The sequence below is a fragment of the Alnus glutinosa genome, chromosome 7, assembly GCF_958979055.1.
Source record: "Alnus glutinosa chromosome 7, dhAlnGlut1.1, whole genome shotgun sequence".
Taxonomy (NCBI): domain Eukaryota; kingdom Viridiplantae; phylum Streptophyta; class Magnoliopsida; order Fagales; family Betulaceae; genus Alnus; species Alnus glutinosa.
This window is the reverse complement of record NC_084892.1, coordinates 23,078,211-23,097,331: the sequence shown is the minus strand read 5'-3', so window position 1 is coordinate 23,097,331 and position 19,121 is coordinate 23,078,211. Positions and strand designations below refer to the sequence as shown.

The 19,121-nt window shown below is 35.7% G+C and overlaps 2 protein-coding genes across 2 annotated transcripts; both read left to right on the top strand.

Moving 5' to 3' along the window:
* Positions 1-381: 381 nt before the first annotated feature.
* LOC133874342 (thylakoid membrane protein TERC, chloroplastic) lies at positions 382-7,827 on the top strand. The gene is made up of 14 exons (XM_062312238.1): positions 382-590; positions 689-769; positions 1,494-1,633; positions 1,730-1,806; positions 2,688-2,775; positions 2,943-3,023; positions 3,135-3,191; positions 3,947-4,028; positions 4,619-4,668; positions 4,902-4,958; positions 5,079-5,157; positions 5,647-5,705; positions 7,393-7,450; positions 7,541-7,827. The coding sequence occupies exons 1-14, from the start codon at positions 485-487 to the stop codon at positions 7,630-7,632; spliced, it is 1,107 nt and encodes a 368-aa protein (XP_062168222.1). The 5' UTR covers positions 382-484; the 3' UTR covers positions 7,633-7,827.
* Positions 7,828-12,884: 5,057 nt separating this feature from the next.
* LOC133873334 (probable serine/threonine-protein kinase PIX13) lies at positions 12,885-16,676 on the top strand. The gene is made up of 6 exons (XM_062311053.1): positions 12,885-13,175; positions 13,306-13,568; positions 14,439-14,574; positions 14,682-14,818; positions 15,986-16,088; positions 16,330-16,676. Exons 1-6 carry the CDS (start codon positions 13,103-13,105, stop codon positions 16,674-16,676), a joined length of 1,059 nt encoding a protein of 352 aa, XP_062167037.1. The 5' UTR covers positions 12,885-13,102.
* The last annotated feature ends 2,445 nt before the right edge of the window (positions 16,677-19,121 follow it).

Genomic DNA, 19,121 nt, shown 5'->3' with positions numbered 1-19,121 from the left:
TACCAACAAACTCCAATGTCCGGTGGTGGCAAATTTTTACAAACGTGCGTACAAAAATGAAGAGTTTAAATTCAGAAAACAATTTACAGTTTTTAAAAGCGTAAATCGTTTTCAAAAAATTAAAGAGGTTTTTACAATCAAACTAAAAATAATTTTCATTGATCATTATTTTCGCCCTTACCAAACACTTAAAAATGTCAAAACATTTTTCAAAAAATATTTTATACCAAACCAAACAAAGCCTTAAAATTAAATTTCGATTATTGAAAAAACTACGGCATAAGTTATGTAATTTTTTTCCGCAGCACGTAAGCCTAGTAAAAAAAAAAAAACCAAAAACACGTAAGCGTGAATTCTGTCGTGAAAGGAGACCCTTCAAGTGGATTAAAGATTCAAAGGATAAGGTTATACCAAACACGTTCTTAATTCCCCCTCTCCTGTTTTGAATTCCGCACCAAAATCCTAATCCCTTCAGAGCTCAACCATGGGATTAGCTTCAGTCATCCACCCCGGCATGCCTAGGCTCTCGCCGGCGCCGAATTGGACTCGCCTTCAACTTGCGCACCATCATATTATAGGTTTTCGCACAGGTCTCTCTCTCTCTCTCTCTCTCTCTCTCTCTCCGTGTATAAATGTATTGAATCACATATGTCTCACTTATTGTATCCCTCTGATTTTGAATTGGCAGTTGTTCATAGTCGTGGAGCTGAGTATTTTCCAATTGCCTGCTCCAGAGGAACCGAGCAGGAAGATCACTTATCTACCTCAGGTGAATTTTGTGTGTGCAAGTCTGTTTATAGCAATATATATTTCATCGCAATTTCGTCGACCGAGCAGGGGGATGAATTGCAATGAACCTTAAATTTCTGTTAGTTGGATTCCAAGAAATAAACTGGTGTGCATGAATCATGATCTTTCTATGTGTTATCTCATTTGCTATGAAGTTGCTAGCTTTAAATTACTCGAGTACTTATACCCTGGCTCACGATTAAGTTGAATTTACCGGCGTAGATTTGTAGTAGCGTACGTGCACACTCCTGTACACTCTGATGATGCTATGAATTTAAGGGAATTTACAAATAAGCACTATTGTATTTTCTCTTATCGTTGCCTTTTAAGATGTGAGGATAGTTTCCAAATTTGATTTTAATGTACCCAAGTCTAACAGCTTTACAATGGCCTCAATGATTAAATTTGTTCAGAATTACCATATAGGATAAGGATCTCCTGGTGAGAGAACCCACATGAAACCCACCTGCCCGAGTAGGTGTCCGGGCAAACCAATATTTATTTGGGCAGTAGGTCCCATATTGGTTTTCTCACAATGTACTGCCCAATTGCGGGAGTTCCCAATCCTACCATATATTATGTTTGCTAAGGAATTTCTGATAATTGCAAGCGTTTGAAATTTGTGTCGCTCATCTGCATGATATTTCAACATTGTGTTGCTCTAGTTTAATTGAATTTAAGGCACTGGTGGAATAAATCTGCAGATAGCAAGGGAATCAGTTCTCAGTCATACGATGACATTATCCACACTGACTCCTCTAACACCCCCACTTCAGTCAGTAATCTAGAAAAAACTCAGGGGCATGAAACTTACGTCTCCTCTGTTAAAACTGTTGCCTTGTGGGTGAGCACCCTCTGAGCTGTCTTTGATTTGTGCACTTGATTATATTGATTCTGTCATTATTTGGAGCAGTTTCATTTTAGTCATTAAATTGTATAGGTGTGCACTGCAGTGGCATTTGGCATTGGTTTAGGTTTGAAAGATGGAGTTGGCAAGGCATCAGAGTTTTTTGCTGGGTATGCTGAATTTTGAGTTGTAGATGCTTTTCAACAACAGTTAGATAGTTCACAATAGAGTTAATGAAGCTAAAATCTGTGCTTGAGCTACGGTCACAGTGGGTGACTCGAACTAAGGAATTGATGTTGTCAAAGCTAAAATCTATTCTTCCAGAGCTATCATAGTGTGCACTAGCATTATGATGATTCACATGCTTAAAATTTCTTTCCCCACTACAGTTCTGCTTTGGCAAAAACAGTTCCCGTTCAAACAATAAACAATGAATCTTTGACTTGGTGATATTTGTTATCTGAGACTATTGTTTGTAGTTTGTGCTGCACTAAGAAGTTTTGTCAATCCTGAAAAAAAAAAAAAAAATTAAATATGAAGGTTCAAGGATTGTATTTCAAATTTCTCCATATTATTACTTTTAATTGCTGTTGGAACATAAATGAGAAGAGCATATGCAGCTTGTAAAATTCATATACCTGAAATGATAAGCATCTTGGATGAAATATTTGCTATCAATATGAGCTCTCTTTTGGTTTGCTCCATTGAAATCTCCCCCTCCCTTCCTGTGGTTCTTGGTTGGATTATACCGATAGGGAAGTAGTCAAACTACAAGAATCTGAACTAGGGACAGTACTGCATCTTGCCCATCCTAATGAGGAATGTCTTATAACAAAGCAGAGGAGGGGAAGATGGACAGAGGCATGGATTGACATATAAAGTTGTCATGCATGAGCTTACAATTCATAACTGAAAGTTGTTTTTGCTGACACCTTGGTTCATTTATTTATTTTTTTAAAAAAACTGTCTTCTGCTTCTGCTTGCTTGAACTGAGTTAATTAGTTACTTTTGGATTTTTCCCTTCCCAATGACCATCGTGGACCATTTGCAGGTATATATTAGAGCAAAGTTTGTCAGTGGACAACCTGTTTGTCTTTGTTCTGGTTTTCAAGTATTTCAAAGTGCCCATTATGTATCAGGTGATGCTTTAACCTTCTCTCCATATAATGAATATTGAATACTATATAGCCATAAACCATGGGTCCCAAATTTAAATTATATAAAATTTGTTTTATCGTTTTATGTTAACAAATCCATAGCATGTTAATTGCTGGTAATGAGAAGCTTTTATTTTCTGGATGTATAGAATCGGGTACTTTCATACGGTATTGCTGGCGCAGTCGTCTTTCGTTTGACTCTGATCCTACTTGGAACGGTCACCCTTCAGGTAAATATCTAGGTGTGCATGTTGTCTGCACAAGCTTGCATGCGTGTTGTTGTGTTTTAACCAGCCTTTCTTTACATGCTCATTCTAAGAAATTTTGTTGTATTGTTTTAGAGGTTTGAGGCAGTAAACCTGCTACTGGCTGCAATACTCCTGTACTCGTCATTTAAGGTGAACTTTCAAATACCCCAACACTCCCCCCCTCCACCCACACACACACAAAAGAGTATTGAAAGTGATTAGTTTTTTTTGTTAGTGGATTCCACCTTTTATAATTAGAGTTAATATGATGAGTCTAAAGAACTGATTAAGAATATGCTCAGTATCAATGCTGTTTCTGTTGGAATCATATTGTAAAACCAGAATCTTCTTTTTCCTTATTTGGTTTGAAGGGAATAACGAATTCTAAGTACTTAGAAGTTCGTGCTGATAAGTCCTGGTCATTCAGTCCCTTGCAAATCTGAGTTTAGTACAGGTCACTACTATAAAAGGAGGGAAGAAGGTGAAGTATGTGGAGCAGAATTGTTCCTATACTAAGGCCAGCAAATCTACTGTGTATTTTATCTTGTGATAAGTATGCATGAGGCAACTTTCTGCAAATTATCGCATTATTAACCGGCAATTGTTGACCAATGTTTCATGTGGGTGTGGTTTAACATCTGCGTTAGAAACCAGAAAAATAATTGAGCTCGAAAAAACACCTTCAACTACTTGCCAATCAAACGGGAGGGAACAAGAAAAATTAAAAAGGAGAATGTGAAGAGCCGAATTAGAAATTCTGATTTTTTAGGTGTTTGGATGTGTCATTTTATGACAGTCCCTTGTTGTTCTTATACCTGAGAAATTTTGTCTCTGCTTGTGGTCTTTTATGCTGATTCTTCTGGATTAAATGACAAGTAGCTAATAATTTTGTTATCTTTTAATAGCTGTTTTCCGGTGAAGAAGACGACACTGACTTATCCGACAACTTTGTGGTGAAGACATGCCAAAGATTTATCCCTGTCACATGTAATCTTATGCTGTACTTATTTCTTAGTTGGAGTATTGCTAGTTGGTTTTATGTATGCTTCCTAAGGCCAGTACTCTATTGGAATATGGTAATTCTTTGAGGCTGAGTCAAAGCCATGCCTAGCTCAAACTCATGTTCAGTAAAAATTTAAACCTAGATTGTAGCTTTTCTTATAGATTCTTTTGACATCTCCATCATTTAATTTTTAGCGTATACATAGGAAAAATGATTGGATAAGACTCTTTGACTTGAGTTTATACTCTTAAAACTTATGTATATATTATTTCCTCTAACAAATTGTGCTCCACTAAATTTTCTGTAGTATATGGTAGAGAGTGAACACCCAATTTTAGAAGTGAACATGGTTGCTTCTTTCCTGTTTCTAGGACACCTTTTAGTGTGAGCGATAGCATTGGTAGTCAATTGGTATGTGTTCCATCTTTGTATATGATTGCAGTATTGGTATGATAAAGAAGTTTCTTGATAGATTTGGAATGGAGCTGGTATTTGGTTGCATAATTAGAGCTGATTCACTCCGCTCTCACTGATCTTTCTGTTCTAAAATCTCTCCATCTTTCGTTTGTTGCAGCTAGTTATGATGGCAACCGGTTTATAACAACTCAGGATGGTGTGTGGAAGGTAGGTTGTTGATGATCTTGTTAAAAGTTTAAAATTTTAGTCTAGTCTATTGTAATATTATTGCATCATAGTCGGTGTATCAAACACAAAGATGTGTAACAGAGCTGCATAAAAGGGCTAAAACTTTTGTCTGGATCAGCATGTGGCATTTTTGTCTCTCATAAAATTGAAGCATTTACTGAGATAAATTAATTTGTACTCTATTTCTAACAGGGGTCAAACATTTTGGGCAGGCCACACCTTTACTTCTCACGGTAGCCGTTATTGAGCTCAGTGACATTGTATTCGCAGTATGTTTTCCCATCCCTCAATCGTGTGACGGTGTGAGACATATTATATGGTTTTTACACTTTGGCCTTTACTAGTTTATGTTCTTACGGGAATCTTGATAACTGCTTTGTTTTCTTTAGGTTGATTCAATACCTGCAGTTTTTGGTGTTACACGGGATCCTTTCATAGTTTTTACTTCTAATCTCTTCGCCATCTTAGGTAATTCTTGTCACTTTTGGTAGTCCTCGCAGGTGCTATTTATGTCTCTGGAACTGCTAGTAAATTAAGTTGATGTATGTCCAAATTGGTTGTGATTTGTTCTTGTGTTTTTTCCTTTTCTTACTATACCATGAGAACAAGTGTTTGGCCTTTGACACTTGTGACGATAATAAATGCAGTAGCTCTGGCTACAAAATGGTGGCAGCCTGTTTACTTCTTGACTATGACATTTTGATCTGCAGTTTCAGTCTGCATTATTGATGTAAAACCGTCATTTTAGAGTCATGTTTCTTCTACTGTTGTACAAGTTTTGGATTGCAAGTTGGAGTTAAACTATGGGGGAAATATCATGCATTCATATCATAAGCTAATTAAATGACCTAACATTTCTCTCTAGTATTGGTTGAAGGTCATTTTGGTATCTATTTGCTTAAGGTAATTGAATTCCTATTAAACGTAACTAGTTGGCCATATTTTCTCACGCTGTAGGTTTGAGGTCACTTTACACCCTCATTTCTGAAGGCATGTCAGACTTGGAGTATTTACAGGTAAAAGTTTGTTTGCACTACCTGAATTTATACATACTCTTTTTCACATATTCACCAACTTGGGACAAGACTAGTTCTTTTTTTTCTTTTTTTTTGGCTAAGGATGATTTGAGGAGAGGAGGGTAGGATGAGCTCTATAAGCATATGTCTTAAGCCCTCCTCAAAAGGAGTACTTTGATTCCCAGGATAACATTTATAAACCATCATCCATCTTCTTCACTTTTAGGGATGTGGGATTCACCTTGGAATTAAAGTCCCCCCCCCCCCCCCCCCCCCCTTTTGTCAAGGTTAATTTGAGGAGTGGGGAAGGTGAGACCTATAAACGTAAGTCCCAAGCCCATCCTAGAAGGAGTACTGTCTAATGAGAGCTTGGTTACTTATAAATCATCATCCAGCTCTGTTAAAGACATATCTAGCCCTAATCTAGATACACGTTCAAACGATTGTTCTCAAGATAATGATAACTCTAAAGATAAGATTAGTTAGTCTAGTGATAAGATTAGTTGTTCAAATTCAAATACTAGATAACTTATAGTTCACATTTACTTCACAAGTGTAACACTTAGATTAGAACTCTTAGTCTCTTCTCTTATCACATTGTAATCTCCTAGTTCTTTGTGATTACTTCTCTATAAATACAAGAGCCTTAAACCAATATTTGGTAAGGCAGTACAAAGCATTAACACAAGTCTTCAGATTTTATAACCTCCATCCTTAGTGATGTGGAAGACAATAAGAGAACTAAAAATTAAAGTCGTGTAGTATGCTCATTTGATGGTTCTTTATTGTCATTATATTGTTTCCCGTTTCTTTTTGGTGCTAAGATTGCTGCTTCTTTCAAGCTGGTGGCATTAATGCTCTATGTATCTTGTAAGACAAAGTAACGATGTCATAAATACACTGTTTTCTTTTCCAGGGCAGAATTTCTGAAGTGAAAATAATGAATTTTCTGCTATAATATTTCTCTCCATTATTATCTAAGAGTAAGAACACAATGATTTCCTTGAAGCATGTACTCATTTTTCGTAAGGCAATTGAACAGGGCAAGGAAACATGGGTGAGGTAACATTAAAACAAAGGTGAAACTATTTTTTTTTTTTTTTAAACTGAAATAAGAAGTGGATTTTTAATTTGGTCTCTAGATTTTAAAAAATTCTGATTTTGTCCTTGAAATTTTTAATTTTCTGCAATAAAATTTTTAATGAAGACCCAATAGATTTTTAATCTGTATTTGCGAAGTAGACTAATATGCTTTGATTGGTTCGGGAATAGATTGTTCAACTATTTATACACAAAGAATGGCTAGGATCATTATTAGGAGTTTCATTTCCTGCTGTCCTACTTGAGCCTGACTTGCAAATGCAATACAATCGAGTAAGATTTACATATTGAAGACTATCTATGATGTCTAGGGTTTTCTTATAGAGAATGCTAGTAGTGTCGTCCACGAATGCCACCCATATGAAGGATGAGCCAGCTTGAATTTTTTATGTTATTTCTTCAAGCACTTGGTGTTTGGGGCATTCCATCAAACAGTTTGCATGAGATTAACACTAATAACAACATTTTCTCATGTACTGTGCTAGGTTTTGGTGTTAAATATCATTTTCAATATCTTTGTGTAGTTTAATATCCCCCTCAATTTGCATTAATAGAAATCCACATTCCTCCTTTGCTTTTATATCAGCCATCCATCGGTGTCGTATTGGGCTTTATTGGGAGCAAGATGATCCTGGATTTTTTTGGTGAGTGTTTACTAATGCTATTACCTTGCCTTACACGTAACCGCTTATATTTCAATTCCAAAATTAACAATTTTGCAATTCTTTCTACAGGATTCCATATTTCAACTGAGGCATCTCTTGCTTTTGTAGCCGCTACTCTTAGCACCGGTGTGGTGTTAAGTCTAACGAGTAAGTCTGACTAACAAAAGCAAATCAAACACAGAGGTGGGCGAAAACCCTGTATTTTATTTGTTTATTGTAGGCACTGGCCAAGCAATCATATTGTCGCCTTTTCTGCCTCTTCAGTTTCAATTATTAGGAATATTGGAAAGAATAACTCATATTTGATATTTATTTGATGGTCCAAAAGGAAAATGACAATTTCTATTTTTGCCTCACTGCAGTAAGAAAGAACTGGAGGAAAAAGTTTTCCTCTAACTTGAATTGCAGGAATTTTTTTCAAACCAGCCTATCAAACTGACTTGTGTCTAAAATGTAAATGAGATGCAGTAGATTTTTAAAAATGCACATGAGAATCACATGTTCTATTTAGAATACATTTGGGAATTAAAATGCATGTGATTTTTACATTGATTTTGGATACACGTTTGTTTAATAAACTGAATTTAAAAAAATTCCGATTTTTGTCTTAAAATAGGAAAAAAGAACAAAAATCTTTTGATACGAAGTGGCAACATCTGCTTAATGTCTCAAAATCTTTGGCTGCGTGGATGTTATTATTTTAGATCTAAGCAATTAGATGAATTACTTTTAAGACTTCACTGAGAATAGTGATAGTTGATGAGAGTTACTCATGAAATACACACAAAAAGAAGTTAAATTCACTTGTGTTAATCTCTCAATTTCAATAAAATGCAACTAGCTAGATCTAGTTGGCGATCAAAACATATATATGGATGGAACTTATAGCAACGTCTTGAAAAACAAGTAATTTTTGTTGGGATTTTATCTTTTTTAGGTTTGTTAGGATTTTTATTTCTTTGAATTTCCAGTTATCTTGGTAGGAATTTTGAATATATTTTTTTCTGTCTCCACAAATAAATTTTTTTTTTCCCATACGGAATTGTGATGTCTCTCTATGGGTTTGTAGGTCTCTTCATTAGCACCTTAATTATCTATTTTTCTAACCCCCGCACCCCCCCCAAAAAAAATAATAATAATAACATTTTTAAAATGTCTCATTAAAAAATTAATATTATACGGACTAAGAAGTTATAGTACAATAGATAAGCTTAGAAAAATATTGATTTTTTTTTTTAGAAAAATCTATGTACCCCCTTAAAATACTACTTAATTGGTAATATTTCTTCCCAAACTTTGAATTATTACAATGTCATCTCAAACTATCAAAAATTGTCAAGATCCATCCAAGACCGACAAAAAGACAAAAACGACCTTAAATTTTTTCAATAAGACAAAAATATTCTTATAAATTTGAGAAAAGGAAAAAAATAAAAAACTAAATACACTTTGCCCTCACAAATTCTCAACCCTTTTGTATTTTGGCATCAAATGTTCAAAAAGTGACAATCGACCCCCCAATGTATCTTATTCTGGCAAAAAATACCCACCGTTTTTAAGTAAGCTTTTTTCTAAAGTTTTTTTTTTTGACACTTGGTTTCCGTCCAAAGAGACAGAAAAAAAATGAACTGAGGCGGTTTAACAACCGAGGCCTAAACCCTAAATGAGCTTTAAAGTGTTTGACAGCTATAAATACACCACAAAATACATTTCAATGCTACAATGTTTTAAAATTGCTTTATAAACCCCTATCAATAAATTAGATAAAATCCCAACAAACAATCATATACCGCACTGCAAAGGGGTCTTTTTTCTCCCAACGTTGGTTAGTGCCAAAGATTTTTCTCTTTTTGTTTCAAAAGCTTTCCATATCATTCAAAAAATGGATCGAATTTGATGATTGAATCGATTCTTCAGTTGCTTGAACTAATTTCATCAATTCAACATTTTTCTTCGCCATTTCAATTCGATCCCAAAAACGCATTAGAAACTTCAATTTCTTCTTCTCATCCTAAAGTAGTGGATGAGATCTCAATTTGACCTTCATCCTGATAACACGACATTATATAGTTGAAAAGCTCATTACAAGTCACAATTCTTTCATCTCATATTTCATTCTATAAATTCTTTCACAAACCATCCTATCTCATATTACAAATCAATACATATAATTCAATAGTAGAAAGTCATCTAATACAAAAAGAAAAATCTTTGGCACTAACCAAAGTTGGGGGAAAAAAGATTATTGTACAATGCAGTATATGAATTATTTGTACAGTTTTATCTAATTTATTGATAGAAGTTTATAAAGTGATTTTGAAACATTGTGGCACTGAAATGTAGTTTATGGAATATTGGTCACGGTTTAATACTAAACCCTAAACGAGCTTTGAAGTTTTTGATGGCTATAAATACTCTATAAAATACATTTTAGTGCCACAATGTTTCAAAATCACTTTATAAACTCCTATCAATAAATTAGATAGAACTTTAACAAAAAATTCATATATTGCAAAGAGTGTTATTTTTTCTCCTAACTTTGGTTAGTGCCAAAGATTTCTATTTTTCTTTCAGATGCTTCCAAATCATTTAAAAAATTTATCGAATATGATGATTGAATTGATTCTTCAGTTGCTTGAACTAATTTCATCATTTCAACATATTTCTTCGCCATCTTAACTCAATCCAGGAACGCATTAAAAACTCCAATTTCTTCTTTTCATCTCAAAGTAGTGGATGATAGCGCAATTTAACATTCGTCCTTATAACACAACATTGTATAGTTGAAAAGCTCATTACAAGTCACAATTCCTTCATCTCAATCATATTTCATTCTATATATTATTCCACAAACCATCATATTTCATATTACAAATCAATACATATAATTCAATAGTAGAAAATCATCTTAAACGTACAAAAAGACAAATCTTTGGCATTAACCAAAGTTAGGGGAAAAAAAACCACTCTACACTACAGTGCAATATATGGATTATTTGTTAAAGTTTTATCTAATTTATTGATAGAAGTTTATAAAGTGATTTTGAAATATTGTGGCACTGAAATGTATTTTGTGAAGTATTTATAGCCATCAAACACTTCAAAACTCGTTAAGGGTTTAGTGCGGTATATGAATTATTTGCTAAAGTTTTATCTAATTTATTGATAGGAGTTTATAAAATGATTTTAAAAATTGTGGCACTGAAATGTATTTTGTGGAATATTGATCGCGGTTTAACAACCGAGCACTAAACCCTAATAAAACATTGTGCCAAGGACTTCTCATATGTTAAGAGATATATGGTATTTTTAGATACCGGATTGAAAGAATTTTTCTACAACTCAATTTGTTAGAAATTTATGTCTTTATATAAAGACATTGAGGTTCATCGGTCCAACTGGTTCAGTCACCGATTTGGTCAGTTGATGATAAAACATTTATTATAATTAGATAAAATAAAAACACTAAATATATACCAGTACAATATAATTTCTACTTATATATTTTATTTTTGGATATAAAAACACCTGATTGATGGGCTATTTGAGGGGAAAAAAACCAATTTACTTAATAAATTGGACATATGGTTGAATGAGTCAAGGATTTGATCCAATTCATTTAGGTAAATGGACCAAAACAGATTCTGAGGTTAAAAGCAAGTATAGATAGGTAACGATAATAGCTTCAAAGGCTCAAATGTTAAGCAAGAAGCACAAAAGTAAAATATATTCGGAATGCTTTCATTTAAAACAGACTAGCCCTTAGCTTGATTTGAATTCAAGCCAGAGTGAAGGAAGGTCCTCCTAGAATTAATTTAAGTTGGTAAACACTACAAAAAATGCTGCAATTCGCCGCGCGTCTACAGTAGCGATTACTGTAGCCACGCGGCCAACTAGCCACGTGTCTTGATGACACGTGGCAGGTTGCATTTGAGAAACAAGTGGCCACGTGTATTTTTTACCTTGACGAAGGTGCAACAACCTATTGACAATAGACTGTCATATCAGAATTCGGAATTCAAAAGCAGAACTAAGCAGCTTAGAGTAAATCTGTGAGAATTCGTTCAGCTAAACATACGAAACCTCATATGCATAGATAAACAAGAGCTATGCAAGCTAAGGCCCTTGGATTCAAACTCTAATTTAGTACGTACAAGATCATATATTAATATTTTTTTTAATAATTCCTATAAAAATCTCACGGCCCTAAACAATAGACAACTTAAACAAGAAGTCAATCAATTGAAAACTCAAATCCTATTTTCAAAAGTCAAGATTCTTGAACAGCTTTTCCTTGACCTAAAATGTTTAAGCATAGATAAATTTTGAACAAAATATTCTTGTTTGAAAGATAGTTGACCATTCAGTTGCAATGTAAGGCGGGATTTAAGCCCTATAAATTGTTGTTTGTTTAACAAAATCTGTTCGATCAACGGAAAAATTTAATGGTGTAAAATCGATATAATGGTAAAAATTAAGAATTTTAATTTTAAAATAATAATTAATATTTTAAAAACTTATGCTAAAAAATGTGAAAAATCTCCATTCCTTTTGCATTGCTGGAACGATGCCGTTCTTTGTCACTTCATCCAAACAAAATGCTCCAATAATTGGTTATATTATACATTGTACTATTGATGAATTGTACATTGTACTATTAGATGCGTACAGTACTGTGGTTGGTCGAAATTCAAATCGTTGAATTAATAATTAAATCCCCCTACAATTTCCAGAAACCAAAGAACGAATTTTTTTCTTTTGACTCTGCAAAGAACAAAAAATAAAACAAAAACAAAAAAGAAAAGAAAAGAAAAGGAACTTAGTGATAGAGACATTTATGCGTTTTCGGCTCCTGATTGGTCCGCAGTCTCTCTTTCACACAAATTTTCTCACCCACTTTAATTCCCACGAAGCAACGAGGTTGCTTTTCTGCCTTGTGGCTTAGCTTGCAAGGTACTCCCCACCCAGCTAATCTTTCCATTTTAGGAATTAGTTCTTTTCGTGGCCAATGCTTTTCTTCGGCATCCTTTTCTATGAAAAGCAATCCGCGTTGGCCTCACCTCCCCGGTGGGTCCCTCAGGACTCGGAGTGAATAATTCAAAGTCTTTCATTTGACTTTGAGTCAAATTAAGAACCAATTACGTAAGATTATGACTATGCATGAAGTTTGCAGACACTAGAGAGGTTTAACAGAGTGAACCAATCATATATATATTTGCTACTTCCGAGACGATCTGCTTAATTATATTGCATATCACAAAATCAACGACGCGGTTTACGGCTTGGATTCTCGGGGCTTCCTTCAATCCAAAACCCAGGTCTCTCTCTCTCTCTCTCTCTCTCTCTCTCTCTCTCTCTCATGACAGTGTTTTTTCGTTCCTAATCCCAAAAGAACCTTTAAGTGAGACGGCATGCAATACACACACACAAAAGATAAAGGTTTGTTGATCGAGCTGGACCCTTACGAATTGAACTATTTGTGGAAGAGAAGGAAGTTGATTGAGAATGAATGAAAGAACAAAACTAATATTGCTGATGTTAAGTGCCGTTTTAGCCGTGGATGTATACATTTATAGAGGATAGGGATCACTTTCTTTTGTGTTATGTTTCTGATACAGGGTGTTGACCAAGATGGGCCTTTCCTTAGGATCTCTCTCTCGTGAACCTGATCATCTTGCCACCCCGTTACTAGTCACTCCAGCTGGTACAAGTGCTACTCCAAAGTCTTCCAGATTTTCACATATTCTTTCAATCTTGGAGTTTTTCCATTTCTTCTTTCTTGACTTCTGCAAGTTACGTACAATATTTGATCATGTTGTTTTTCCATTTCTTAGTGGCATCAAGTAGTTCAGAGGGAGCTGGTGGTGATGCGAAAATCTTGGAGACGCCCAACTTGAAAATATTCAGCTTTTCAGAGTTGAAGACTGCCACTAAGAATTTCAAGACCGACCGTTTTTTGGGCAAGGGAGAGTCTGGGAAAGTTTTCAAGGGTTGGATGGATGAGAAGACGCTCAAACCTTCTAAGGCCGGCACTGGAATGGCAGTTGCTATCCAGGAATTGTACTCAGACAATATGCGAGATTCCCAAGAGCGGCAGGTATATATCAATTTCAACTCTATAATCTACTGTTACTTCTATAATCAGAAGCAAAAATGATGAGAAATAGAAAATAATAAGAGAATTAGGCACACCCTGCACGGACGGAATTAGGAGGGTTAATCCGACTCTTAAATTTGTACATAGTTTGAGACGAAATTAGAGGGATTTCCTAGAACAATAGGCCATGACTCCATTCTGAAATTTGTGTATAATTTGAGACAAAATAGAAGTTCTTGAGTGATAGGGTGACGTACCACATCGTTTGGGTATGAGAATAAGGATGTGTTTTTATGTATATTTGCACCCTTATTGAAACAACGCGTTTTAAAGTCGTGATGATCATAAAATTATCAAAATTTCGCAGTTAAGCATGCTTATGCGAGAGTAATATCAGGATGAGTGACTTCCTGAAAAGTCTGTTTAGAAAAAGCCAAAAGCGAATAATATTGTATCGTTAGGAGTGTGTCGTTACACATAGCTTGATCCAGTCCCACTGCGTGAGTCAATAATAAATACGTGGCCAACAATGTAACATAATTCCAAGCATCTCCCATTTCAGGATTCGACCCCGTGACGTACGTAGCCACCAACAAGAAGCCAGATGACCAACTTGATGCCTTTTTGTGAACTTAACCACTACATTAAATAATACCATTTGGGATTTTATGTTCTCTATACTTGTCAATTGTCACTTTGTTATTGGGTCGACATGAAATCTAATGCATTAACATGCCAATTTACATGGTCTTGTAATAGCAAATGACTTCGAATTGTGTTTAACCAGTTTTCTTTATTTATAGACTTAATTCCGAATATCACTATTTAGAGAGTAATATGTTCTTCCCTTAATTTCATTTGATTGTGCAGTCAGAAGTAAATTTTTTAGGAAGGCTTTATCATCCCAACTTGGCCAGGCTTTTGGGATACTGTTGGGAGGATGAACAGCTGCTCCTTGTGTACGAGTACGTGCAGAGGGGAAGCTTGGAGAATCATCTTTTTCGAAGTATATATGAATATATTTGAGAAAATTGAGAAAATAGAACTGTGCTTAATAGGATTATTGTGTTAATTAATTAACTAATTAAATGCATGACCTTTTTGGTTGGGCAGTGAATCCTGAACCACTTTCCTGGGACATACTACTGAAAATAGCCATTGGAGCAGCTCGTGGCCTGGCTTTCTTACACAATTTAGAAAACAATGTCACATACAGTTGTTTTAAAGCCTCATGTATACTTCTTGATAAGGTTTGTTTCTCTTTATCACACATCTTCTTTTCTACTTCTAGTTTTAGTTTAATGCTCTAATTTGTTGCTGGTAACATAGCTAGGAACTCAAAACTAGATAAGAAACCTAGCTGCTATATATATATGTTGAAACGATCGGTGGTATCTCATTAATTATTTCAAATTCCTTTTTTGTTTCCTTTTAATTTTAATTTATTTATTTTTTTAAAGTACATTAGAGAAGATATGCAAACATGTTGTTTCAACTATAGTAATTTGGGGTTGGAATATAATTAAGCACACACTTGCCTTTTAGTTAGTGAACAATCAAATAAGGTGAAAATGTGGATGCAATTATTAGTGATATCCACATCCGCAGACACAATATTTTTATCACTTTTAGGTATCCGCATCCACATCATGCGATTACTATCCGCATCCGCGTGGTTATTAAATGCGATTATTATTCGCTATTCGCAGATGAAGTAATGAGCGTTTTGAATTACTATTTAAATCTATATGCAAGATTAAATAATGCAGTTATTACTATATATAAGCTTAAGTAAATTAAGATTTTACTTATTATGCAATTCACGATTATCAGCCATAAAAGGGTCATTGTTTCATAGAGTAATCGGGATTTGGATTATCTAAAGAAAAAAAAATAAAAAATGTAGTGAGGCATGATTTTAAGATGATAAGATGATAGTGAAAAAAACCTAACATAACCTAAAAGTCCTAAACTTACCAAATTCAAAACGATTTCGTTTTAGTGAATTTAATTAAATATATATAATATATAAATGGAATGCGGATGTGGTTATTAATTGCACATGCATACACTAAAATCGTTATCCGCGTGATTATTAACCTCACTTGCATATACTAAAACTGTTATCCGCCTATGCGAATAATTATTTTTGTTAATTGCATCGCCGCATGAGCGGATATCGAATAACGGTTATTATTTGCCTGCATTTTTACTCCTAGTAATATATTACTTAAATTTTTGTTTAATATCCATCGCACACAAAATACATCGAATCTTGTTTGTAGCAAAACTTGGTGAACGTTTTCTATCATATGGTAATTAGTATATATGCTTATCACCCAATACCCATATTACATACATATTTCAACAATATAATAATCTCTGTTGTTTGTACTTGTCTTTTTATACTCCCACAGAACTACAATGCAAAAGTCTCAAAATTTGGGTGGGCAAAATTGGGGTTTCACAGCACGGTGCACATGGATCGTGGGTATGCTGCTCCGGAATACCTTGAAAAAGGTAATGATATCTCTAAACAAATGCTAGAAATTTAATAGTCTTTTATGGGAAGCATATTCAAGGGTTTGGCATGGATTACTCCCAAATCCAACACGTTCAACTGAAATTGAACCCAAGCTTAATTTGTATTTGAAATTAAGTCCGCTATTTAATCACATAAATGAAGTCAGTCTTGGCACTGAATTGAACCCGAGCCGAATCCATTTTTATGCCTTGCATTGCACTATATATTCTTCAACAGGTTGTTTGTGCGAGAACAGTATTGTGTATGGCTTTGGTGTAGTGCTGCTCGAAATGCTAACAGGCCTACGGGGGTTTGATCCAAAAAGGCCCAAGGGAAAGGAATATCTGGTGGATTGGTGGAAGCCATTTCTTTGTAGCGAGGGAGAGGTGAAAGCCTTCATGGATGTGCGGATGAAGGGCCAATATTCATCCCAGGCTGCGTTGCAGGTAGCGCAACTAACTCTAAAGTGCATAGCGTCTAATCCTAAAAGCCGACCTTCCATGGAAGAAGTTGTGGAGGCATTGGAAGGGATCGAAGCAATGAAGGAAAAGCCAGAAGAATCCGATATCACCTCATGGCCATGACCCAGATAGTCATGGTGTTACCTTCCTAATTTCTCGAGAGCAAAATAATAACTGGATTGAGATAATTAATTCTTGTTTATTTTATTCACCAACCCAATGAATTTATATAGCATTTCGAAGAAATGTGATAAAAGTAAACTATTTTTTGTGTATCTTTTTTTAGGATGAAAGGCAAATTTTCATTAGTCAATAAAAATTGTACATCAAACCACTGTATAGGTGTACATAAGACACCAACACAAAGGTGTATACTCACACTGAGCCAAATAAACTCAGCAATACAGACAGTTGCTACAAATAAATCCTAGCCAACCAAAATGATGTCGCTGTATTGACATAAAACTTTACTTAAAATAGGAGTCGGTCACACATTTTGGGCTAAAAGCATAGACTATAATAATCTACCCATAGAGCAAACTGCCATAAACACACAGGAAAAAACCAAATAGCGTTGCCATCCAGAGGAAAACTATCATTGGAGACGGCGTGTGAAGCACATGCGCTGCCACCGGCGACGGCGCATGTAGAATACTCGCCGCCACCGGAAGAATCCTTGCAGCAAACGATCTCCAGTAACCCCTGGACACCATCACAAACAGCAAAAGAGTCGGAGAGTGGCCATCACTCGCAGCCTAAAGTGTGAAAACACCCTGACGCGTGACGGCCATGCGCCGGTCATGAAGCTTCAAAACAGTTGTATCAGGTGGCTGCAGATCCAAAAGGCGACGATGACCATGGCTAGAAGACGGGTGTCAGGCAGAAGACGGCGAACAAGCGTAGTTCTGGCTTCAAAAATGAAGAAAGTGAAACTCGGCCAAGACAAATGCCACCGTCGACACAGTCAGGACAGCCCCCTACTTCGGCTCCTCACGGTTGATCTTCCCTGCCAGAAAAACAAAAGAAAAGAAAATAACAAGAAACAAACAACCACTATAGCCCAAATAGACTACGAGGACTACAACTACCACCAGATCTAAACCCGAAGGAACAAAAAACTCTAGTACTCTACAACCCTAAAGGCTGAAAGGCACTAGCCTCCGCTAGAAAAACCAGGAAGGAAACAAAACCACCTTAGCCCAAAAAGGCTAAGGGGAAGCAAAGAGCCGGGGAGGGAGGCTTGAACACCTCCCCCCCGGAAACAAGAACGGCACTAGTAGGGGCTTGTTTTTTAGAGGCTCTATTTTTTGTGTATCTTATCACTTTTATCACTCAACAACTGTTAATCAAAATAATTAATGATAAAGACAAGTAAATGGAAAAATTACGGTTTAGCTCTCCAAACTGCTAGCCGTTTTGCAAGTAATCCTACGAACTACCAACGCTTGGACTCTGGTCCCCAAACTACCAAAAGTTTCAAAAAGTCTCATTTTGTCAAAATATTTCTATATTATCACTGCCACATGTCATTTTTCAATTAGAAAAAATTGTAAAAATAAAAATTGTAAAAATAAAAATAAAAATTTTAAAACTAAATTTTCTATTTTCTATTTTTTTAAAGAAAAAGAAAAAGAAAATAGGTGTTTAGGAGGTGGCTAACACCCTTGGGTAGGGGTGTGCACAGGGCGGGGCGGGGCTGATTTTTGTCCTTTTTGCCCCCGCCCCACATCCCTGCGGGTTGAGAATTCTCAACCCGTGAACCGCATGTTACAGAGTGGAACCGTGAGAGGCGGGTACGTGCGGGCCAGGGTGATGCAAGGTGGGGGGTGCGGGTGGGGCGGGGTGGGGCGGATTCAAACTAAAGCCAAACAAATCACCGAATTTCTCGTTTCCTCAATTTTCTCAAGAACCAAATAAATCGTAGAGAAATTATAACAAATAGAGAAAAACCAACCTATGGACGAGGACGCAATCCCAGAGTCACAACTGAAGGTCTTGAAGCGAGCGTTGATGAATCAGCCATGCTTGTTGCCCTCTGTATCCAATTCACGAGGCCTATCAAGCTCTTGCTCTCCGTGGTCGCCATTCTGCAAGCCCTAGAATAACCAAAAAAAAAGAAGAAGTGAAGGAGCGAGAAAGACAGAGATGGAAGAAGAAGATGAGGAGAATGAAGAATAGAGGCTGCGAGCGTTTTTACTTTTTACTGTTTTTTGTTTAGGGAAATTAGGGTTAAATGATTCATAGCATGAAGCTTCTAGTTTTTTTTTAAAAAAATAATAATAAAAAATAAAATGAATAGTAAAACACACCGTTTGGAGTTAGTAGTGAGTGATTAATAGCTGTAAATCACATTGAAAAAAACTTCAACCCTCTTCCACCACGTGGCTTCTAGAGTCTTCCAACCTCCCACCTTTTACAATTTTACCCTTAAGGCCTTCAATAATCAACGAAAATGATTATTCAGGCTTCATCTCTTCTTTTCCTTTTGTCTTCTTTTCGTAAATTTGCCGCCGTCTCAACATTCAACATATCTCAGCCCCAGTCTTCCACTCTTCCTCCAATCCTGCT